Genomic DNA, 25,862 nt, shown 5'->3' with positions numbered 1-25,862 from the left:
TCAATGGTTGACCACATTGGTTTTAGAAACTTTGTGAGGAGTTTAATTGACAACTTTAAGATGATTTCGAGAAACACATTAAAAAATGATGTGATAAAAACGTACAACACCGAGAGGAGCTCTCTTAAAGTCTTGCTGGAGCATAACTTGGGTAGAATTGCAATAACAACTGACATGTGGACTGCCTCTACTAAAAAAAAGGGGTATATGGCTGTGATGTCACATTTCATCGATGAAGAATGGGTTTTACATAATAGAACACTAAGGTAATTTCTTTTCCTTTCATTTAAATTTCATTGCTATTGAATTTTTAAATATTTATGTGAATTTTATTTAAACTTGAATCCATGCTGGTGTGTGAATTTTGTTTAGGTTTTGTTATGTTCTAAATCCACATAACAAAGGGGTTCTTGTCAAGATATTATTAGATTGTTTTTCTCAATTCACCTTGGAAAATAAAATCTCTTCTATTGTTGTTGATAATGCTTCCACAAATGATGCAATGATGAATGTCTTAAATTAGAAACTAGTTCTTTAATATTGGGTGGAGATTTTTTGCATATGAGGTGTAGTGCTCACATTCTTAACTTGATTGTGAAAGATGCTTTAGATGTCATTGATTTTGCTATTTGCAAAGTTCGAGATTAGGTTGCATTTTGGATGTCTACTCCTAAAAGAATTGAAAAGTTTGAGGAAGCTTGTCGCCTTTTGAATGTGACTAAACCTAAAAGGGTGAGTCTTGATTGTAAAACAAGGTGGAAATCCACATTTGATTTTCTTGACACTTATTTGCCTTTTAAAGAAGTTTTTAATAAGTTGAAACGTCTACATAGAAGGTTGAATTTTGATGTGCCTAGTGATCATGATTGGCAAATGGCTACTCTTGTTTGTCAAAAGTTGGAAATATTCTATAAGACAACTAAGGTTTTTTCTGGTAGAAAGCATCCAACTTCAAATTTGTATTTTCGTAATGTTTGTGAGATTAAACTTGCATTAACTAAGTGGAGGCAAAATGAAAATAGTGAGATTATTAGAAAAATGGCTGAGAAAATGGTTGAAAAGTTTGACAAATGTTGGGATCATATTAATGAGGTTTTGGCCATTGCGGGCATTTTAGATCCGAGAAATAAGATGGATTGTGTGGTGCATTATTTTAAGAAATTTTATGGAGATGAAGCCAATGCTAAAGCGAAAAGAGTAAGAAATACTCTTTATAATCTTTTTGATGAGTATAAAAGTAAATGTAATGTGAATGAAAGTTCACCTGTGGAAACACAATTTGAGGATCTTGGTGATGAGGATGATTTTGCTAAGACTAAGAGACAAAAAATTGATTATGTGCCCATTAAAAGAGAAATTGATCAATACTTAGAGAGTCGAGCTTTGCCAGAGGATAATGATTTTAGTGTACTTGCATGGTAGAAGAGAGACCAAAGCTACCCAACTTTTAAAAAAGTTTCCGAAGACATTCTTGCAATTCCTGTCTCATCGATTGCTTCGAAAAGTGCATTTAGCACGGGTGGAAGGGTAGTTAGTGCTCACCGTTCTAGGCTTCATTCTCAAATAGTGGAGGCTTTGATGTGCTCGCAAAATTGCACATTTAATCTATTTTTTTTACTAACTAATGTAATTCTATTTTTCGTTATTGAAGTTAATTTTGAAAGAACTTATGCTTGTTCAACTATCAACGAAGATGGTGAGGATGTGGAAACAATGGACATTTTTGATAAGGTATTTATTTTGCGTTATAAATTTATAATCTTATACTTAAATTTTTTAAAATTGCATTTATTAATGAGTTTTTTTTGGTTTGTAGGATCTTGATGATGTTAGTGTTGAAGAATTTTGACAAATTCGGAAGATTGGATGACTATGAAATTTTGTTAATTATATTAAGTTATTTTGAATGAAAGATTATGTATCGGCTATGTTTATTTATGTAACAAACAACTTTAATGTGTTCGTTGGATATTTTCAAGACAATTTTAAGTTGTATAATGTTTTTTTGGGTGATCGATTGTGAAATTATACATATTATTATCATTAATATATAAATATAGCTTTATTGCAATTTCAACAAATACAAAAAAAAGCAAAAAAGAGTCGAACCCGTTTTGGACCCGGATCCGGTACTGGATCCGCAATATCCACGGATCCGGATCTAGGTCTTGCAAAATTAGACACGCGGATCCGGGTCCGAATCTGGATCCTGTTCTTGAAAATGAATCTGAATCCGGGTCTACTTGGACCCGATCCAGATCCGACCTGTTGCAATCCCTACCTGCCACATGGGTATTCATAAATTGTTGTGTTGCTCCCAGGTTAAGACTTAGGTGGTTGCTTTCTTGTTAAATAAAATTTCATCAATTGCATTATTGCTTTCTTGTCAAATAAAATTTCATCAATTGCATTAACACTTTTCCTGATATCTGACTTGTCATTTATTTTGCAGCAATTGTCGTTGCTGTTGCTGTTGAAGTTGCCCCTGTTGAGCCTATCTAGGAGGAGGTAATTGAGGAATTTGAAACCATTCTTGAGTCTCCATCTGGGACTTAAGATGCTGTTGAGGATGTGAACTCTCCATCTCCATCCGCTTCTCCTGGATACTCAAACATATTCTCCTTTCCAATTGATGATGCTGTGGATAAATTCTTCTAGGGGGCTGGTACAGGTATCTTCATTGATTTTTACTTTCAGCTTTCATTGATCAATTTGTCATTTTCCCATATCTTTACTAACCAAATTTAATCTTTCATAACTGTTGATCAACCAGCTTCCTCTGATGTCACCAATGAAGTCACCCAGACAGAGGGTTATGAAGCTACTGTTGCTGAACCCTCTGTTCTGGCAATTGAGGTGATAATGGTCTCAGCAGATGAGACTGTGGAACCTTCTTCCATCCTGTAACATCTCGGAATAACTCGGGTCGTACGAGAAGAGAAAATGATCTTTTAAAAACGGAACAAACTGTAATCCGAGTCAAACCGGGATGTTAGAAACAGTTTAAAACGGTTTTGAAGTTAAGGAAAAACGTGCGGATCGAGTTCTATTAGCGTTATTAAGAACTACTGGATGATAAGAAAAACTTAGCAGCGGATAAGAAACGAAAAGTTGAATCTACTTATTACAACTTGAGAGCGAGAGTCGCCTCACAAAACCAAATGCTTTTTAAACTAAATTTTGAAGTCCTTATTAAGACTCTCTACCCTAATAATTTATTTCTTCAAGGGACAATCCTCACTCCCCAGACCTGCAACTTGACTTACTGCTAGTCATTGCCCAAATAGGACACAACATCATCGCAGGGTCGTTAAGACCAAAAGCACACGTCAGCGAACGTCGCATACCAATAAATAATAACATACGAGAAAGTTTAATCAATTAGTTAACAAATCACAGAACCGTACGCTTGATCATGCTTATTAAGAATATTTATTTTCTTGTAAAAGTTAGTCAGCCATACTGCTGTACTATCCGGCCATACTGCCAGTACTATCCAGCCATACTGCCGGTACACTCCAAACTCCATAAGTGAGACAATACATTAGGGGGAGCTAACCCCTAAGCAAGCCTCTACCATAGACACTCGCCTTACTTCGGTGTCTATAGTTAAGTATGCATACCCCCGCGGTGGCCCATAAAGCCCTCATATGCCGCGAGTAATTCTCTTCCACCAATTGACGACATACTACGTCCACTTTTAAGTTAGTGAGGTCATACTACCTCTACTTATCAAAACAATATATAAAGATTGACGTCATACTACGTCCACTTTTAAGTTAGTGAGGACATACTACCTCTACTTATCATATAAATGAATAAAATTATTGATTCGAACGATAACATTATTCGTTATGTATACCCATGCCTTACTTTTGGGTATCATTAATACATAATACATCGGATTAATGCGAACCACGCTGCGTGTACATACCTTAAGCAAGATAACCAACTCGCAAGCGTCTTAATCAATTCCCGGTCACGAATCGACTTCCTACAAGGTTCAATCGTATTCGGGAAATAAGCACACATACACATTTTCCTCAAATCATCCATAACACACATATACAATCACATCCATACCTAGAATACTACACACAACATGAACATCCATCACATACTATAACATGGTATAAACATAAAACTGGACAGCCTATACAATCTGTCCAGAAACTCATCTTAAGACTGTCAAACTGAAAATCCGACTTCACCGATGCGTCCGGAAGGCGTCAAAACCCCCGGTTACCAATTTTCATAATTTATAACATAGTATAAATATTTTTAACTTAATTTCAAAGCCAAAAATGCTCCAAAAACACAATTTTTCCACTATTTTCAAAACCTACGGGATTTCATTTTTTTTTTATCACAAAAATATAAATTTCAATGCTTTATTCCCTAATAAATCTAAACAATAAAATTTACATAATTTCCATGATTACATCCAAAAATAAATTTTAATTAATTATTTATATTTTTCTCAAAAAAAAAATAATTCTTTTTACTCCAATGTACACACACAAACACATCACATATATATATACATGCATTTTTCTTCTACCAACATTATACTTCTCTTTTATTAATCAATAAAAATAAATTTCCATCACCACATACACACACATTTTTTTTTTATATGAACAACCATTTTTTTTTGTATATATATATTTATATATATAATTCAATCATTCATCAAACAATTCTTCACACACATGTGCACAAATCTAAAACCCTAAAACCATACATTAAATTTAAATAGAAAAACATCATACATCTAAAACCCTAAAACCATATATTAAATTTAAATAGAAAAACATCATACATCTACACATAAATTTTTAATTCATGAACAAAATCATAAACTATAAAATCACACACATAAAAAAAACATAGAAATTTAAATTAAAACTTAAAAATAAAACTAGGTTAAGAATTACTTACAATTGCTCAAGAACACACCAAAATTTTAAGAACCAAATTGATGAATCAAGAAGGCTTAGGCATGAGAATATGAGGGATTTTGAGAGTATTTTTCTTTACTTGCAAAGGAATTTGAAAATGAAAAGGAGTAAGGAAAAGGAATAAGGAAAAAGAATAAAGAAAGAATAAATTAAGGAATTTATGAGATTTTATTGATGATTATTACCATAATCATTCATTAACCCAAAAATGGAAGTTACAATCTTCCAAAATACTTCCCATGGCCGGCCACCATTCATATTCCCTTATTTTTATTTATTTTTTTTTTTTTTGAAATTAAAGATAGATTAGGAAAAGATTTGGACTTAAAATGATTTTAATTGCCTTAAAAGTTGAAGTCTCATGATTTAACCTACTAACAAAATAAATAATAAAAAGAAATATATTTTTTTCTAAAAAGAATAATAATAATAAAAATAATAATATTACTAGCAAATCATTTAATATATCGGGAAAATATCGGGGTGTTACACATCCCTACCTCTCTGGTAAAGGATGTTGTTGAAGAAATTTATGTCCCAGTAGCTGATGCTGGGATCCAAGCTGAACAATTCAATCTCCCAGCTACTGATGCTGAGGAGATTATTGATGAGAGCCCTTCCCATGACTTCCAGCAAGTCATGAAAAGTGAAGCTGAAACTGGGAAAGTCCACCCTACTTCACATATCAGGAATCTGGTAGGTAGGGATCCCAAAATCACTGAAATGGTTCCTGCTGAAGGTATTCTCCTCTCTTTTTTCATTTTTCATCATCTTTTATCTATATTTTGTTTGTTTTACACACACACACACACACACACAAATGTAAATAAACGGGCTGCTGAAGGCTCCCATCCAAATGAACCACCTTCCTCCAGGCAAAGAATGGATGAGGTTATCACTTCTCAACAGTCTGGGTCCATTGACATCATGGCCAGTGTTGACAGGTTCCTGGAAGGCCCACATCATGATTTTGATGAGGTAATCAGGATGTTCTTCATATTTTATCTTCATATTTGGCTCTTCTGTCTTCAATTTACTTATTGTTATTACTTTGCATACAATTGATTAACTCCAGATTCTCAGAGTTGGGCTCTCTGGGGAAGAGGAAATACCACTTTGATCTTCAAAACCTTCGCCAGAAGACTCAAACTCAAGAGACTGAGATCAACACTCTTCAGGTTGAAGTGGAGGGTCTCAGAGCAAGGAATCTGGCACTGGAGTCTAATTCATCCTCTCTTGCATCTGAGTTAGAAGGCTTAAAAGAGAAAAACCAAATCTTGGAGTCTGAGTTGCTTTCTCATCAAAACGACGTAAATAATTGGAAGGGCAAGACCTACCCAATTTTTGGATATTGAACTCATTACTCAACTTGAATTGGAGACTGCTAAGGAGGCTAGAATTTTGGTTCTGGACATTAGGCTTACAAAGGCTAACAAGGACCTAAGTGAGCTTAACGCCAAATATAAGGACCTGCAGGTTGTGCTTATATCCCAGTCCAACTATATTTTGGAGCAACAAGCGACTATTTTCAAAGGTGTCGAGGAATCTGGCCGACTTCAAAGAGATTTGAAGAAGGTTCAAGATACTCTGGCTTCCATTGAGCAATCTTCTGCCAAGAAGGATGAGGAAATATCGCGTCTCAAATCCCAGCTTTCATAATCCAAGTATCTGACAATGAATCAAAGGGGACTAATTAATGTTGCAGAGAGTGATAAGAAAAGACTTAGGGAGCAGATATCAACTTTGGAAGCTAACATTTTAAAACTGGAGATGGAAAAGAAACACCTTAAAGCCCAGGAGAGGAAGAAAGCAACTGAATACTTCCAATCCTAGTTTCAAACTCATCTAGCTGCTGATAGGGTAAGGACCAAGGAGGGTACACTATAGCACACAATGAATGCAGTTTATATTGTTTATCCTGACTTGGAAAGGTCGAAGATTGTACCTTTCTTGGCTCCAGAAACTCCGATAGCTCCAACCATTCCAACCCTTAGGGCCTAATACAAATCATCATCTGGCTAGGGAACTAATAGCTCTACTCCTTCTGCTTCAACGACTCCTCCACCCAGCAAATCATGAATTTATAATTTAATATTTTTTTTATTATTTGGTAGTCTTCGAAAATTTTGTTGTATAATGAGGACTTCCAGTTGTTTGTAACTATATTTCCCTGATCAATGAAATGATGTTTCTGACTATTGTGACAATGTTTTTTCTTTATGCATTTCACATAAGTTGATGATATTTCTGAATATTAACTCCCATGACTTGAAGAGGTATCTAAACAAATAAATCACATGAATGAAGCAGCAATATGTTTCCTGATCTCTATCAAATTCCCACATATGTTTCTTGAACTCTGTCAAATCTCCACATGTTTCTTGAACCCTGTCAAATTCTCACATATGTTTCCTAAACCTTATCAAGAACTTTTCTTTATCTGTTATCTGTGTCTCTTACCCCCTCAACTTTTAAGGATTTTCATAAATGAAAAAAAATACTTAGAAGATTTTATTTTCTGGGGCATTATGAATACTTGCGCCTTCTCTTCTGTCTGATATCTTCTTTAGACTTTTTTTGGGTTCCTTAGTCATAAAACCAGGACTTCCCTATGAACTCAGCTGGACTCCTTAACTATCAAAGCCAGAGCTTTCCCACTAATTCCTTTTCATCTTTCCACTATTAATTCACTTTACATGGCGTAAATTATTACATAAATTTTTACATAATTAATTGAAAAATGCTTGTGTATATTGAATTTCTCTATTCTATTTACAAATGAATGATTATAAATAAATTTTACTTCTATACATAGTATCTTTTCAACATTTTAATATTCCATTTATGTCTTAATGGTTCTCCATTAGACGTCTGCAGCTTGTATATCCCATTGCCACAATCTTCTAAAATTATGTAAGGGCCCTCTCATTTTTCTAACAACTTTCCATGCTCATTTTTCTGGGTGGCCTTTTCCCTTTTGAGAACTAAATCTCCCACTTGGAAAGATCTATATTTGACCTTTCTATTGTATAATCTGGCAATCCTGGTTTGGAAGGCTGTCATCTTCCATGCTGCATTTTCTTACTTCATCTATTAATTCCAGATCTAGAAGTCTAGATTCCTAGTTTTCTCCCTGACTCAAATGCTTGACTCTTATGGTTTGCACCCTGGTTTCGACTAGTAGGAGTGCTTTTGATCCATAAACCAATCTGAATGGTGTCTGACCAGTTGCTTTTTTTACTGTGGTTCTTAATGACCACAATACATCATAAATTTCGTCCACCCATCTGGCTTTTGCATCTTCCAGTTTTTTCTGTAGGCCATTTAAGATCTGCTTGTTTGCAGCTTCAGCTTGTTCGTTGTACTGTGGATTGCAAACTGACGAGTATGCTACTGCAATTTTAAAATCCTCCAAATAATTCCTCAATGTTGCACAATCAAACTGAGTTCCATTATCAACAGTAAGGACCCTTGGTAGCCCAAATCTAGTGATAATGTTCTGCCAGATGAATTTTTCCACCTTTCTGGAAGTGATTGTTGCAAGTGATTCAACTTCTACCCATTTTGTGAAATAATCAATTACAACAATCAAGAACTTTTTTCAGCCTGGTGCCAGCTTAAATGGTCCCAGAAGATCCAATCCCCAATGAGCAAATGGGATTGGGTTGTGGATGTGTTTTAATTCAAATGTTGGCTGAATGATGTTTGGTGCAAATTCTGGTACTTCTCACAATTCTGGACTAGATATTTGGCATCTTCAGTTGCTGTTGGCCAGTAATAACCAATTCGGATGGCTTTATGTGCCAGAGCTCTGGCTCCCAGATGATGGCTGCAACACCATTCATAAACTTCTCTTAGAATGTAATCAGCCTCAGATGGTGTCAAACCTTTTAGTAACGGTCCATTTTTGGCCTTCTTGTATAGTTCTCTGACTACCATGCAAAACTGTAATGATTTTAATTTCAACTTTTTGGCATGAATCGGGTCTGCTGAGAAATCTCTTGTTTCTTTATACTGGATGATGTCTCTCATCCAATCTGGAATGTCTTTGTTGCCCACATTAAAGACAGATGTTGCATCCTCATGAATTGCACTCAAAGGTTTTACCTCCACTAGGACTGATCTCTAAAGATTATGCATGCTTGAACTTCCTAGTTTGGATAGCACATCAGCCTGCTCATTCTGGGATCTGGGTAGCCTTTCAACATGTACTGCCTCAAATTCTGAGATCAGCACTTTTGTTTTCTGTAAATATTTCTACATGTTAGCATCTCTGACTTTATATTCTCCCAGAATCTGGTTGACCACCAAATAGGAGTCAGTTTTTAAACTGATTCTCCTTGCTTCCAAAGCTTTGTATAACTGGAACCCAGCAATAACCACCTCATATTCAGCTTCATTATTAGTAGCCTTGAACTGGAATTTCAAAGCATACTCGATGACCTTCCCTTTTAGTGTTATCAGCACCAATCCAGCTCTTGCACCAACAAGTCTTGATGACCCGTCAGTTAACAATAGCCAGATTGGTTCTTCAATTTCATCTTGGGTTCTCCATTCCGTAAAGTATCAGCTAATGCTTGCCCCTTTATTGCTTTTCTGGGTTGATATTTGACTCCCATACTACTTAGTTCCACAACCACTTTGCCAGTCTTCCAGATCTTTCAATCTTCTCTAAACTCTTCTCCAAAGGGATATTTGTTAAGACCACTACTTGATGAGCATCAAAGTAAGGTCTCAACTTTCTGGCAGCAACAATCACAGCATAAGCTGCTTTCTCTAACATTGAGTATCTGGCTTCAGCATCCAGTAACAATTTACTTACAAAGTATATTGGGAGTTGAATTTTATTTTCCTCCCTAATCAATGCTGCACTTACTGTTAGCTGGGTTGTTTATATATACAAGTATGACGTTTCACCTGTTACCGGTCTTGCCAGAGTTGTCAGACTATGTAAGTGTTCCTTTAATTGCCTGAAAGCTTGACTCTGCTCTTCACCCCATTCAAAATTTTTGTTTCCTTTCAAAACTTTGAAGAACGACATTATTCTCTCAGTTGACTTGGAGTTGAATCTGAAAAGGGATGTCATTCTTCTAATTAGCTTCATCATTTCATGTCTATCTGCCAGATCAATTACTGCTTGAACCTTCTCTGTATTTGCATCAATTCCTTTCTGGCTAACTAAATAGCCTAAAAATTTCCCAAACTTAATGTGATACCCCAGATTTAGCTTGAAAAGGGATTGATAGATACTCATATCAACAAGGTGCATCTTCTTTTCATGGGAGCTCATTTGCTAAGAAATCCACATTCAAGCGTGCTTGATGGGGAGCAAACTTAGGATGGGTGACTTTCTGGGAAGTTTTCCCAGGCGCGCACGAGTGAGGCCAAAGTGCGCTGAAAAGACTTGTGTTGGTCTATGAGGCCAATCTACAATCTCCATGAGTAGTCATCGGCTGTCCGAGGGGCCGAGGTGTTACAGTTGGTATCTGAGTCAACCTAAGACCATATGCGATGCATCAACATTGCCTCTTGGGGTGAACTCCCCCGTAGCTTCTTTTTCCTTCCAGCCCATCTGTTCAAATAAAAAGTAAATCAAAGCAAAAAAATACAAAACAAATCAAGAATATACTTAATAATTTCAAAACTCACCACAGGATCAGCAACCTTCTTCTTTCCCTGATCATTAATGGTAAATTTACCACTTGCATCTCGGGAATGAAGTCCGCAATATCAATCTCGCACCCGATCTTCAGAAGAAGTATTCACGGATGCGGAGGTAGTTGTAGATGAGGTCATGGCCGGACTTTGATTGGGGTATAAACCCGCATCCACCCACTCTTTTCGAGTCTCATCGTACGTTTTTGGGCCCAAGCGATGGTAAAACCTCCTTTTGCTTGCTGATTCAGAAGCTTTACCACGCTTTTCCTAATTAATCAATTGAAATCAAATGTCATATATTAGTTTAATGATTGAATCAAAAGAAGTAAATTTATATCAAAAGCTATAATATAATATTAAATACTTACAACTACAATGGGAGTTGTTCTTTTGGCAACAAAAGCCTCTCATTCATTCTTTGATATGTGACCTCATATTTCATAGGGCATCTATGAAGGTGATTGCTCTCCACCTTCGTTTCCCATTTTGACCTTTTTGGTCTTACGGGCACGCTTCTTGGTGATCCAGCCAGTTACTAGTTTGGAATTGAAATCTCTGAATCTTTCAGTAACAGCTGAAAGAAACACATTCTTCTTCTCCTCGTCGTTCTAGATGTGAAAAAGATTCTACAAAAGAAAAATTATATTTATTAGTGTTAATTAAATTAATTTTAAAATGAAACTAAATGAATAAAAATAGTAAAGTTATTGCTTACCACAGTATCATCCCATAGGGAGTTCTTCAAACCCTTTGGAACCTCGTTCCATGCGTACAATATCGAAATCTTGCAGATACAAAGGCCCACTTGTTTTCCATATTTCCTACGCCATTTTCCACAGGGTTGACCCAATGCATTGTATTCCAAATGCATGGGTTCTGTGACTTTGAGGTTTTTCGTAGGACCTCGCCCTTTTCTTTTCTTAGTGTTAGTGGGAGCATCCGTTGGTGGGGCGTCTTCAGTGTCATAATCATTGTTAAGTGGTGGAGTGTCTTTAGCCATATGTTCGTATCTAACAATTTGGTCCTCTTCAGTTTCATAACTATGATGCTCATTATCCGAGGTCTCAATCTCGGGGACTATTTCGTCTCTGAAAAGATGCATTGTATATGAGTACCTGAATGAGTATGAATAGAAATATATTAGAACATAGGAACGTAGATTCAATTCTAACCACTTCAACACAATAATATATACCAAATAGTGTTGTGTGCAAAGTTTCATGCAAAACAAACCCAGTTTGAGCTATTTTATGCGCAAAAAAGCTTAAAAAACCTTAAAATCGAAACTTACCAAGTAACTTTAAGAATATGACTATGATTTACAATTCTAACCACTTCAACACAATAATATATAACAAATAGTGTTGTGTGCAAAGTTTCATATAAAACAAACCAAGTTTGGGCTACTTTATGCGCGAAAGTGCCAAAAAAGCTTTAAAAACCTTAAAATTCATATCTTTTGAATCACTTAATTCAAATGTATTCCTTCCGTGTGATCTGCACGCATCTAACCAACATCTACATTATCTTGAATTCTTGATCCACTGATTTTGGATTGATAAAGGGCGGGGAGTATTCAAAAGCTTCATATTCTTCCTCATCCTTAACATCACCTTAACATGTGCCCACAACTCCGGACGAACACCCTTACATTCAAACCAATCTCGCACGGCCTTAACATCCTTTGTCTTACCCAAAATGTTCATGAGAGTCCCGAGTATGGCATCGCATACATTTTTCTCTATATGCATAACGTCAAGACAATGCCTAACCTGTAGATCTCTCCAGTATGGAAGCTTCTAAAAGATTGATTCCTTTTTCCATAATAGGTCTTCACCCCCTTGCACTTGCCCTGTTTTACCAAATACAGTCTCAACTCCTTTCACCTGTTCATAAACCTCAAAACCGGTCAACGGTCGACGAGCTACACGGTCCTCAATCTCCCCGTTGAACATCTTCTTCTTCTTACGATATTGGTGATCTCGTGGGAGGAACTTTCGATGGTGCATGAATACGTGTTTGCACTTAGGAATCCACATGGATTCCATGTCCTCGATACATATTGGGCATGCTTTCTTCCCTTTGTTCTTATACCCCGATAAGTTGCCATATGCCGGAAAATCATTAACGGTGCATAAAAGTATTGCACGTAAGGTGAACTCCTCATTAGCATATGCATCAAACACGGAAACGCCTTCATCCCACATCTTTCTTAAATCCTCAACGAGAGGTGCAAGATATACATCTATGTCATTGCCAGGTTGTTTAGGACTCGAGATAAGAAGCGAAAGCATGAAGTACTTATGCTTCATACATAACCAAGGTGGCAAATTATAAATCACTAACGGTACCGGCCAAGTACTATGTTGAGAACTAAGATTGCCGAATGGGTTCATTCCATTCGTACACAGTCCGAGCCTTAAATTATGAACTTCATCCCCAAAAGTCTTATGCAACCTATCAATACTCTTCCACTCCGGAGAATCAGATGGATGTATGAGCAAGTGGCCTTTCTTCACCCTATATGCATGCCACCTCAAATTTAACACATCTTTCTTTATAGAAAACAAGCGCTTGAATCTAGGTATTATTGGAAGATACCAAAATACCTTAGCCGGGGGCCCTTTAGCATCTCGAGCCCCTTTATGCTTGTAGCGCGATAACCCACACCTGGAACACTCTTCTAAGTTCTCGTTTTCATTCCGATACAATACACAATCATTTGGACACGCATGATTCTTCTGGTACTCTAAGACGAAAGGACACATGAGCTTTTTGGCATAATATGGTGACTTTGGAAGTTCATTTCCCTCGGAAAACATCTCACCTAACGCTTCTAATAACATTGTGAAACTAGCATCACTCCAATTGAACTTTGACTTAATGTTGAAAATTGTCAACACTGTTGTTAGTTTGAGAAGCCTCTGTCAACAAGTCAAAAACACGAGGACGTTTTCCTAACTCATCCTCGACTCCCTCCATCATCTCATCAACACAATCCACATCCTCATCAACATTCTCTTCATCTATCTCATACCCATCAACACGATGGAGTAGCATCTTCCCTTCCAGTCTTGATTGCATTAGCCAGTGTAGTTGTCAGTTGGACTAGCGCATCTACAGTTAAAGTGAACTGAGGCTACACTGCTCCAATTTGTTGTGTCTCCAGTGTTGCTTCAGGTGTTTGGGAGGTCGACACAACTTGTTGCTCTCTCTAAGAGCTTTGTGACTGCCTTAAAGACTGCCTTTCATCAACCCTTCTTTGTATCATATTATCATTTTCAACAGATCTCCTTCTTTGTGATCTGCTTCTGTAAGGTCTACTCCCCTTGGAATGGTTGGTGTTCTGGCTTTGATTTTGTGAATTGCTCGGCACATTCTCTTATTGAAAATTCTTAATGTAAATTCTGGCTAAGAAAGAAAAACTTGGCCCTCCTTCTAGCGCTAAATTGTTCCTATTTGCCTTTGCAGGACAATTAACTAAAAATTGGGTCCCCAGATCTATGATTAATCAAGAGTTAATTGCTGGTGGAAGCCTTTCTTTACTATCTTGCCAAGTTATACAGTAAGATCACTTAAGAAGATGGCTATGTCTGTAAAATGCAACAAGGGGTTAGCAGTTGCACGAAAAACTTCCGGGGACCCACTCCGACGCTCAAGTCAGTATCAATCTGAGACAAATTGCCTAATAGATCCTTCCGGAAGCACAGTGGCTATAAGGTGGATTACTACTTAGGACTTATTTAGACGTGAGGTCTTTATGATAATTTGACAAATGGTCTTTTGAAACTTAATTGTAACTACTCTCTTAGGTTTATGATTGTGCTATCAATGTTCTTCTGAAGATAAATGTGGGTCTTGAAATTTAATTGTAATAACTCTTTAGCAATAAATTACTTAGAGTTTTTTTATCTCTCTCCCTATAGTAGAAATTAGTTATATCTCATTTATGTACTCCTTGAAAGGTATTTATAGCCCATCATTGTACATTTAGAACATTCTTTCTGTTATTTTATCAATCCCCAATTCTCTTGCATGCCACTATTGTTGTTCTTAACGTGTCAAGTTCTCCTTTACTTTGGTTATTTTTCCTTTATTTTATATGACACTCCTTGCTTCTTCTATTAACCCGTGTCCCACTAGCTTGTAAATAATCTTAAAAAATGGACAAGTGTTTTCCAATCGCACGTGATCTTCCAATGCACTAATACTCTTAATGCACGTTCAAAACTTCTTCAATCTTCCCATATAAAAATGTTGTCAGATCTCCTTCTAATCTCATTAATTTCTCTAGATTAACGCTAATTTAATCCTCCCAGATAATTTTCTGCCAGAATTACTTCTGACTAATATTTTACATATACAAATACATTAATAGTGTTCTACAAAAAGAAAGTGACAAGAATAGATAACGCGTCCAAGTAACGCGTAATATTAACAGTCGAATAAATAATAAAATCTGTAAGATTTTCTTTAAGTTTCCAACCAACTCCTTTTATTTGCAGCGAAACATTCATCAAAAATTCATTAGTCTCCCAACTTCAAAAAAAATTAAAAATTTCTAACAGAATTCATTACCAAAAAAAAAAAAAAAAAGAAGCTGCTTAAGGATCAAAATCTGAACACTCTTGAGGTAGTTTTATTTTTTCATATTTCATCCATTTATCTTTTTTTTTTTGTTTTATTTATCAAATTTTCTTTTGTGAAGTAATTTGAATTAGAAAAACCCCTAATTTAAGCCATTGATTATATGAGAATATATGCTTATTTGCTTCTAACGATGATGAATATATTCGTGATTAATTTTGATTTTAATAATTTTTGGTTAGTTTTAAATAATAATGGTTGAGATGATAAGATTTTGTCTCGAGGAGCTATTTTAATTTATAATCATTAAATACCTTTTAAATATTATTCTCTTTGTTTTCTTAGTTTATTTCATTTATTTTGCAATCCTAATGGAAATCTATTTAAAATCAAACAACTTTAAAGGTGAAATTCTTAAAACTATATAAAAAATTATTATTTAGAAATTATAGTTAAAACGAATCTATGAAATCTGCATGAAGTCAAAGTTGGACTTTAAAATTTAAAAAATTTATTTGAAAAGAAAAAAAAGCAAAAATTAGTTATTAAGAATTATAGATTATAGATATTGCTTATTAATTGTAATTATTTAGGATTGCTTGCATCAAGCATTTTCCTAGTAAATATCATTTAAAGCACTATTTTTATTTGAATTAAAGGAAATTTTGTGCATTAGCTATGTTTGTATTCAATTTATTGTTATTTGAAAAAACATACTCCTATAAGGCTATAACAATATGGAGCATATTTTAAAGGAAAAGAAAAACAAGGTTTAATATAATTTTTTTAAAAAATTAATCATCATCTTCATTAATTTCAATAATTTTGACAGCATTATTGATGGTTTTGTTTCTTGAAATTTGTTATATGAGACTGTCATACCATGAGACAGGTTTAAAAAATGGCTCATTTTTTTAAAAAAAGGAAATATGTTGACTAATTTTCACTAATTTCCTAAAATCGTTTTTAAATCTTTCTTTTTAGAAAAAATAACATAGAAGAATCCAACATTTTTATAATTTTTTCGAATAATTTCATCTATTGATTAACAAAAAATAATCTCAATTTCAGAGTTTCCTAAAGTAACCTTAGGTGATTGACTATCTGTTACATTAGATAATTTACCAAAAAAGTAAATTGAAAATTATTGTAAAATTAGATAAAAAATTCTAAATGATAAAAAAAATAAGAAAAAAAATTAACATTCTTTTTACATTTTTTTCAACATTTTCTTTTAATTTACTTTTTTTTAAAATAAAACTTGTTGTGGTAAGTTATCCGGTTATTGGATTTACTATAGGCAAATGCAAATAGATGGGATTATTGTAGGAAATCATAATGCATTTAGTTTAATAATTAACCTAATCTTAATGCTACTTAGCAAATCACTTGATTTTATAGCATTAATCTATGTTTTTGTAAACTTTTATGCAATTCAAATACTTGTGTGGAATTCTTGATACTCCAACGCGAATATGGATTAATAAGGTTTATATTTTCGGCTATTTTTATAAGATACCGTCTTACAGTGAGACATCCTTATAACAAAGAGTCTATATACTTATATTGGGTGTAAAATGAGAAAATGAAAGTCAAACTAAGAAATGAGATCATAGAATAAATTTTTTAAAAATATTGTTGTTGTCAAAGATAAGAAAAAGTTGTAAAATGATGGTGAAAAAGTTTTTAGTCCCCTCATTTTTGGATAAATTTACCCTAGTGGGATGGAGAGGAAATATTTTCGTCCAAAATAAGGTTGATCTTCTTTTTCATTTATCTTTCTCACGTCATTATATTCATTATCCTTCATCTCCCTTTTTAAATTATTTCTTATACCGACTTTCAACCTTAAATATTAACTCTCAATACAAATATATTATTAGTTGGACAATTTAATCTAAATAGAAGATGCATTTTATAGTCAGATTGCCCCATACAACAATTTATGTTATTTATTAGAAAAATTTAATGCAACTTTAAATATAGATTTGAATTGCAATTCCGATGCCTGGTCTTTTGAATTTATTATCGAGTATATTTAAAATTTCCTGAATAACAATTTAAAATCATGTTGTTGTTGCAGTGTTTTAATCACCCTCATTCCTGAAGAACATGGACAATAAAGACAACAATAATGATTCCACTGATAAAGGTCTGTTTTCAGGTCTAATGGGATATGCTGCAGGACAATATCACCATGGTCATCATGGCCATGGTGCATACCCTCATCATGGATATCCACCTCATGGATATCCGCCTAATGGATACCCTCCACAAAGCTATCCACCACCATACCCGCCTCCTGGTGGATATCCACCTTCTGCATACCCTCCCCCTGGAGGGTACCCTCCCTCTGCATACCCACCCCCTGGAGGATACCCTCCTCCAGGTGCTTATCCTTACCCTTCCTCTTCCCATCACTCAGGTATGTGAACGTCCCTTTAGTATCTAAACTTAATATTTTGTTGGAATGATTAAAGATAGTGTGCACACTTTATAAGTTATAGGAACCATTCCTCCTATTGTCATGTGATTTTGGGATGGTATCATGTTTCCTCGATAATATGCTGGCATTGACAATAAGCCCAACTGAACTTAATATGGTGTTCGAGCTGATGGTTCGATAAAAAATTAAAATAATAGATCCGAAAAGAATGGTGTTTTTACTCTAATTGATTACTCTTACATGCGAACTTGACAAGTGTTCGCATGTGAGGGGGTGGGGTGTTAGGATGGTTTATCCCACATCACTGATAGGAGCCCTTACTCCCACTGCCTCGGATATTTCCGATAATATGCTGACATTCCCTATAAGCTCAACTAAACTTACAAATTTTTCTTTATTATTTACAAATCATTTGTAATGAATATATTATTGATGATGATTGTAGGTTTCAGACCAAATATGGGAATGTTAGCCGGAGGAGCAGCTGCAGCAGCAGCTCTATATGGGGCCCACCATCTTTCACATGGACACCATCATTATGGTATGTTTGGTCATCATGGGAAGTTCAAGCATGGCAAGTTCGGAAAGCGTTGGAAGCATGGAGGCGTGTTTGGGCGACACAAGTTTAAGAAATGGAAGTGAATACCTCATCTTGTTTGTTTGCTACCATCTTGGAAACTCTTGGATCAATCTAATAATACTGTATTTTAGAAGAGTGATTGTGCTTATATTCATATTCCATATTTCGTATTAACTCCGTTTTGAAATACTAGCAATAGATTGTGATGTATTGTGTGGAAAAATATCACTATTAGTTACAACTATTATGAAACGGAGGTATATACTTATTTCTGGTGTGAGAAAATTGGGTCATTTAGCACTAATAAGCACCCTTGTATGTATTTAAAATCATAGCTACAATACATCTTATTACTATTTTGTGTGTGCTTGGAAGGATTCTCGAGACGCGAATAAATCGATTTGACAAAACTAACCATTTATTTGCTTATCGAGTTTGAAGTTCGAACAAAAGTTATCAGCTATATATGCTATTAGTGACTTCCATACAAGCTATATGCAAAACTAAACGACACAACAACCTAGCTTATCATAAAACATAAAATCTGACATTTAAGGGCTAAGTAATGATGATTGATTTCATTAAATAATATAACAATAAAATCGAATATGACTTGACAGAAAAACCTATTAATTAGTTAACCAAATGAGCAAGTAAACCATGAAAGGAGAAAATAAAATTTACTCTAAATCATGTCCAAAGTTAAGCTCAATTTGGCTAAAACTTAGCTTTGGGAAATAATAACTCTTCCAACACATTTTTAACATTAAACAATTGAAAAATGCCAAACTAAGCATGAGTTGGATGAACTAAGCCGCTAATTACAACAAGGTCCACCACAAACTACACATAGTTTAACTTAAGAGGTATACCACGGAGTTATGGTAGATGATGTTGGAATTCCGCCTAATAAAATACACAATTAATTTTGAGATTCAAATTAATATTATATCAAGATGATCTACTATGAAAAATTGTTTTTTAGATGCGTCTAGTCAGCAACAAATACGATACAAATTAATTTCAATTCAACTCAATTTATATTTCTTTGTGTTTGAATTATGACTATCAAAATTACTCATGATTTAGCTTATAATGAGCCGCACCATGAAGTTATATAGGATTGAAGATGATAATAGAACACCGCCCTATAAAAAGCACAAGAATTTTAAAAAGCATTAAAATTTTTTTTATTAGAAGATGTAGTACGTCAAAAAAATTTAACAAAATGAGTCTAAAGAATAAAAATTTATTCTATCAATTTAATAAATTTAAAAGAAAGGGCCAAGGAGATAAGAATATATAATGCGTCTTAGCAACGCACAATATTAAGAATCGAATAATATTTTCCAATTTTCATATAAGAAATCATTTGGATGCACCCGGCCTTCACTTAGTGCAACATCCAAAACAAGGAACAAGCTTGAGGTACATAGTTTGACTCTTGTGGTAATTTATTCTTATTTTCTTTTTCTTTTTTTAATCTTTATTTTTTTTAATTGTTTTTTTATGCCTTAGAGCAATGAATTAATACAACCCTTAAATGAGTTTATGATTTATTCATTCTTTTCATTTTCTTGTTTTGTTGATTTCATATGTTTTTTTTCTAAGATTACGTGAGAATAAAATAATTAAGGTTGCTTGATTGCAACTTAATTCCCTTGAAACTTCTAATTCCTAAGAGTTATTTTGTTTAATAGTTGTTTGGTTGACATAATTTGGCTAAACATAAAAAGTATAATTTTTCTTCAAAGCTCAAACACCGAAACTAATACAAAGTGTAGGAATTTAATTATCAAGGAAATAAAAAGTTCCATTAGAATTTAATTTTTACGTCTACTAGAAGAGTTGTAAATAGATGATAAATATGTTCATGATCAATTAATTATGCATTTGAACACTACAAAAAATACTATGCTTCTAAATGTTTTTTGGTTGTTTGTAATAAATAATTATATTTTAAAAATATTTCCAAGAAACAAGGGTTGATTTGAGATCATACGATTTGTCTATATTAAATATATTTTTAAATACACTTAAATTAAAAATTATATATTAAAGCTTAATAGTTCTATTATTACTCTATGTTCGAATAGAGCATCAGAATGGAAAGAAAAGAAAGAGAAAGAAAAGTGAAGGAGAATAAAGGAATAGAAGAGAAACAAATAGAGATAATTTATTTGTTTATTTGAGAGAAATGAAAGAAAAGAGAAAAAAAAATGAAAAAGATAAAATTTTTATACTCAAAAATCATTGAAAGAAAATTCGATAGTTTCATCTAAATTAAAAATCATAAAATTTATTTTCATCATTTTGATAGTTAATATACCCTTTTCTTTTCAAATCTTTTCAAAACTAAAAAGATCTAACTATTAATAAAAATGAAAGACTAAGTCCCTTCAAAACTCCTTAAATTCCTTCCTCCCAAATACTTCTTCCTTTAAAATTGCCATCCAAACAAAGGAAAATCCATCCTTTCAATTCTCTAGTACTTTTCTTTTCTTTTAAATCCTTCAATCCAAACACAATATTAAAGGTTGTTTAATTACTTGCCATTAAAATTAAATTGTGGTAAAAAATAAAGTGCAGCATATTATTTGATTGATCAATGGGAATTTATAATTTAGATATAATTGTGTATTTATCAAAGTCGAACATGCATGATTATTAAAGTCCTATATACGCTTTATAGAAATTCCCACTTTTTTAAAATTTGTATTTTTTATATTTTTAAGTTTATTAAGATCCTAACATAAATTCGCTTTTATTCATAAATTCAATTGAGCATTATTCTAACATAAATTTGTATTTTCTATATTTTTAAGTTTACATCACCTAACTCTTACTTATTTACCTGTTTATAAGACTTTAAATTATAAAAGAATGTGAAATAAACAAGGAAAAAAAATTATTTTATATTTTTACTCTGTCCCAAAACAGATTTTACGACTCTGAAATGAAAAAAGAATGTAAAATACAACAATTGAATAGACTGACAAATTAAAAGTGTATATTCAGGCATAATGTATAACGGACAGTATGGTCATGGGCATGGTGGCTACCCTCCACAAGGATATGCTCCATCATACCCACCTTCTGCATACCCTCCCTCTGGAGGGTACCCTCCTGGTCCTGGTGCTTATCCCTACCCTTCATCTTCCCATCATCATTCAGGTATATATGTCCCTTCAATTTGTGCCTTAATCTTGACATTATTCTTATATGATTTAGTTTACTAAGATCAGGATCATCAAATCACTCATCCAACATTATATTGTTGTATTCCGAAGGTTATGGAGGACTCCTAGCCGGAGGTGCAGCAGCAGCTGCAGCTGCGTATGGCGCACACCATATCTCGCATGGCGGCGCACACCATCTCTCGCATGGCGGCGCGCACCATCTCTCGCATGGATATGGGCATGGTATTGGTATGCATGGGTATGGTCATCATGGAAAGTTTAAGCATGGGAAGTATAATGGGTTTGGTCATCATGGAAAGTTTGGAAAGCGTTGGAAGTGAGAATACTTATTAGTTTGCTATTGTCCTCTAATATACTCGGGTCAATAAAATAATACTCCCTCTATCTCAAAGATATGTTATACATTTTATTTATATGAGTCAATTATTTTAGGGAACATATTTTTGGGAGGGAGGTAGTATTGTGTTTTAGAGGAGTAGTTGTGTTTATGTTTCATGTAAGCTTAATTCTAGTGTGTGAGAAATGGGTCATTTAACACTAGTGAACCCTTTGCTTATAAAATTATGGAACTCTATCTTTGACTCTTACTAGCTACTATTTTGTGTGTGCTTGGAACTTGAAAGCATCAATTGCATAGAGATTTTTTGATTCGACCTGAAAATTAATTCGAAAATCGAGCAAAATTTTAATTTGGAAAATCAACTCGAAATCCAAAACTTGACTGAACTCGAATAATTCGGGAAACACGAATTGGTTTGATTAGGGTCAAAAAAATACAATACTTATGTACTTAGACTAAGAAAAAAGGCAAAATGACCCAACATTATTGGTCAGTTGCTAACTTTACCTTCCAAGTCCAACCAACCAACGAAAGATTGAAAAAAATAAGATAAATAAACAATTTAATTCCAAATATAAGATTTGAGAAAACTTATGAATTTCCTGGGCCAGGACTCACATAACAGCCCCAAAGCCCATTCACTTTAACATTTAAACAATTATCTAACAATAGATGAACTAACTATATAAACTTGTTATTGTTTGATTAATCTTCCGATGTGGGACTGTTTTCTGGAACACATCAAAATAAATGAAACCAAAAATTAGCTCACGAATAGAGCACCGATGTGGGACTGAGGTACTGAAGAGCACCGGGAGTGGTGAAGAGAAGCTCACTGTAGTATGGCAGAGACTTGAAGAAGAGAATCAGGAATTCTTTGAGGTTTATCACATTCGGTTAGCATTAAAGGAGCAGATACAGCAGTTCAATGAATTGTTGAAGCAGCAAGCAAATATGGAGAAGATCCAAAATACTAGAGTTACTCCTATGCCAGTTTCTAATGAATCATGCGAGGCACAATGTAAGTTCATGGTTTTATGGAATCACGTGAAGTATTTTATATTTGATTTCAAAACTGCAAGTGCTTGCTGCTTACCAAGTTAAGGCTCTTTGAGATATTCCAAAAAGAAATGTGCGCTAGAGCCAGAGGTAACGTAATAGTGTAATAGTGTAATACATACTTGACATGTTGAACAATTTTTACCCCCAAAATTTCTTTATAAATATACCAGCTAAGTATTAACTATCTTTATATGCAGCAACCTCGGACAGCAATGAGCTTGCTGCTGCTTTTTTTGATAGTTTCTAATGGTTTCTGAAATCCTGACAATTTCTATTTTAATTGTTGATCGGAATTTCAATATTTAGAATATGATGTTATCATATATTACTCTGAATTGGAGATTATGTAGGATCACTGATTTATGATTAGATTTGTCCTCCCCTTTTGCATGATCTGTGATCACTGACTTGTTATTTACATCTTTTGTCTGTTGTGATTATTATTTGTAATCTTGATGCTTAATTTGGTTATACAAACCATACTGAGTAGTCATGCTAACTGTATTTGTGCATCTCTTTACAGTCCAACAGAATGCTGGCTGCTATGCCATTGATCAGACAAGACTATCAATGATGGCTGACACACTTCTTGCTCAGAACTCTAATTCCATGAGATTGATGCATGGTTTGAATGGAGGGATTTTTGCTTCAGAAAGTGGCTATCCTTCTGATCCTACCATTTTCTATGATAATGACCCCAATCTAGGTGAAGTGTACGCCTCCATGGAAGGTGCATCTATTGCAACCTATACTGGTATAGGGGCAAGCTCGCAGCCGTTAAATGAGACATTGCTGGGTGTGAATGGTTCATTTGGGTTATATCAGATGCTCTTTGCACATTCGAACAAGGTTAACAGGCTACATCCTTTCAGTTACAGTAGGATAAGGCTACCTCAGTCCCACATCGGTGCTCTATTCGTGAGCTAATTTTTGGTTTCATTTATTTTGATGTGTTCTAGAAAACAGTCCCACATCGGAAGATTAATCAAACAATAACAAGTTTATATAGTTAGTTCATCTATTATAGGATAATTGTTTGAAGGTCAAAGTAAATGGGCTTTGGGCTTGTTGTTATGTGAGTTTTGACCCAGGAAAATATCTAGAAATTTTTTTTTTTTTTTAAAACTTCATAGTCGCTGTTAGTAACAGCGACTTTCAACTTTTTAATTTTTATTTTATTTCCCCTTATTCGCTGTTAGTAACAGCGACTTACCCGAGGCTAGGCTTGGACGTACGGAAGTTTATTTTGGGACATAAGTTTTCCGAATCTTATATTTGGAATAAAGTAGATAAATAATCACATTTATTTCAAAATTTCACCAACCAACTATCTTTTTAAGAGCCCAATAAAAGCGTAGTAATCGAGCATAACAATAAGGCCCACTAACTAAAACCACATGTTAGAATAATAAAATTATTGCCACATCCTATTAACATGACCCACCAGTTAGCCTTGCGAAGTATGTGGCTTAGATGATTGATATAGGAATGATATTATATAAAGTTGTTTGAAATTGGTGTAACTTTTCAAAAGTGAAATATTAATTTGTTTGATATATTGGCCCTTTTTATAATTTAATTTCACAACCCATCTTCTACTTATAATATTTTTTTCATTCTTCAACTGAATTAAACCAAATTACTTGCATATTAATAATGACACTACAAGGAACATATTGAGCCTTAGTTTGGACCTAGCACGTTTTGCAATTTTAAGCTTGTGAATAAATCCTCTTTGGAGTATGCATACTTCTAACACTTCACCAAAATTGAAATTTGATCATACTGCTCTAAGTAAAGTAATGTATTCATAACATCATTTCTTTTTGATTTTCTGGTTTCTATATTTCTAAATTTGGACTTTTAAACAAAGGTAAGTGATCAGTAAAATGACGTTGCACCATTTTACATATTATGTACTTTAAAAATTCTAGCCAGTACAAGTTTTTGATCCATGTCTCTCTTGTACAAATGAAGCAATGCTTATCTGTCCATATAGATATTTTTTTGCCTATTTTCTAGCACTCAAATTCCGAAGATATTTAATTATATTTTAACTATTGTAATGATTCTTGTTCAAAACATTTATGTAGTATGTACGGTTCCTTTAATGGGGTTAAATCACTCGTATAAAACATAATCATCAAAATACGTATTAGAAAGTCTTGGGAATGACCGTCTCATATTGAGACCAATAGCCCGATGGTCAAATTATATTTTTTTCCAGTACGCGATCAGTAATTGATCAATTGAATATCATAATTGATACGTTAAAAGTCACGATTGATTTCTTTTATAAGTTATAATTGATCACTTTATATATAATTGCTCACTTTTAGGTCTAAATTGATCACTTTAACATCAAAATTGAAGACTTTAAAATAATTGATTAATTTAAAGTTATAAACCTGTAAATAAAAATTGTTTACTTTTAGGTCAAAAATTAATTTTTCAATTGATTTCTTTTAAAAATTATAACTATCATTTAATTGATCACTTTATATATAATTGATCACTCTAAGGTTGAATTAATCACTTTAACGTCGAAATTAAAGACTTTAAAATAATTGATCCATTTAAGATTATAAACTTGCACAAATTCTTGTGAGAGCCGATCTCTTTGAGAAACCATCTCTAATTGGGGCGGCCCATTATACTTTTTTTAAAATATTAATAAGTAGGCATTAAAAATGATGTAAATAGACAGTTGAGATATTAAAAGTAGGCATTAAGAATATGAACATACAGTAAGTAAGCATTAAGGATAATGTAAATAGACATTAAGAATATGATGAACTGGGCTTGAGATACGTTTCTCAAAAGGACGGTCTCTTAAAGGAATGATCTCTCAAGAGACTAGCTGTAAACTTTTGAGTAGAACTTAATCACTTTTATGTCAAAATTGATTACTTTGAAGTCAAAATTAAAATTTTTTGTTTTAATTAATCTATTTAAGGTTTACTTTAAGTTAAAACTAATTACTTTAATGTCAAAATTAATACCTTTAATGTCAAAATTGAATTTTCAT

General features: G+C 33.8%; 4 protein-coding genes across 6 annotated transcripts; 3 read left to right on the top strand and 1 right to left on the bottom strand.

Moving 5' to 3' along the window:
* Positions 1 to 8,082: 8,082 nt before the first annotated feature.
* LOC130810718 (uncharacterized) lies at positions 8,083 to 12,443 on the bottom strand. Its single transcript, XM_057676853.1, has 6 exons — positions 12,392 to 12,443; positions 9,863 to 10,148; positions 9,602 to 9,751; positions 9,240 to 9,510; positions 8,686 to 9,086; positions 8,083 to 8,485 (listed from the first exon to the last, which is right to left on the bottom strand). Exons 1-6 carry the CDS (start codon positions 12,441 to 12,443, stop codon positions 8,083 to 8,085), a joined length of 1,563 nt encoding a protein of 520 aa, XP_057532836.1.
* A 2,649-nt stretch (positions 12,444 to 15,092) lies between these two features.
* On the top strand, positions 15,093 to 18,601 carry LOC130809773 (cysteine-rich and transmembrane domain-containing protein WIH2-like). Of its 2 annotated transcripts, none has more exons than XM_057675570.1 (3): positions 15,093 to 15,252; positions 17,290 to 17,631; positions 18,098 to 18,601. In XM_057675570.1, the coding sequence occupies exons 2-3, from the start codon at positions 17,319 to 17,321 to the stop codon at positions 18,292 to 18,294; spliced, it is 510 nt and encodes a 169-aa protein (XP_057531553.1). In that variant the 5' UTR covers positions 15,093 to 15,252; positions 17,290 to 17,318; the 3' UTR covers positions 18,295 to 18,601. The 2 variants fall into 2 exon arrangements, with proteins under 2 accessions (XP_057531553.1, XP_057531554.1); XM_057675571.1 differs by having other exon boundaries at positions 15,096 to 15,252; positions 17,371 to 17,631.
* A 909-nt stretch (positions 18,602 to 19,510) lies between these two features.
* LOC130809772 (uncharacterized) lies at positions 19,511 to 24,685 on the top strand. 2 transcript variants are annotated; one of them, XM_057675568.1, is made up of 4 exons: positions 19,511 to 19,660; positions 21,251 to 21,406; positions 21,523 to 22,793; positions 23,358 to 24,685. In XM_057675568.1, exons 3-4 carry the CDS (start codon positions 22,523 to 22,525, stop codon positions 23,759 to 23,761), a joined length of 675 nt encoding a protein of 224 aa, XP_057531551.1. In that variant the 5' UTR covers positions 19,511 to 19,660; positions 21,251 to 21,406; positions 21,523 to 22,522; the 3' UTR covers positions 23,762 to 24,685. The 2 variants fall into 2 exon arrangements, with proteins under 2 accessions (XP_057531551.1, XP_057531550.1); XM_057675567.1 differs by having other exon boundaries at positions 19,537 to 19,681.
* On the top strand, positions 21,256 to 21,752 carry LOC130810717 (glycine-rich protein A3-like). The gene is made up of 2 exons (XM_057676852.1): positions 21,256 to 21,406; positions 21,478 to 21,752. Exons 1-2 carry the CDS (start codon positions 21,256 to 21,258, stop codon positions 21,750 to 21,752), a joined length of 426 nt encoding a protein of 141 aa, XP_057532835.1.
* Positions 24,686 to 25,862: the final 1,177 nt, after the last annotated feature.

This window comes from Amaranthus tricolor, chromosome 4 (assembly GCF_026212465.1).
Source record: "Amaranthus tricolor cultivar Red isolate AtriRed21 chromosome 4, ASM2621246v1, whole genome shotgun sequence".
In the NCBI taxonomy this organism is placed as follows: Eukaryota; Viridiplantae; Streptophyta; class Magnoliopsida; order Caryophyllales; family Amaranthaceae; genus Amaranthus; species Amaranthus tricolor.
This window is presented reverse-complemented; position numbering and strand designations above follow the sequence as displayed.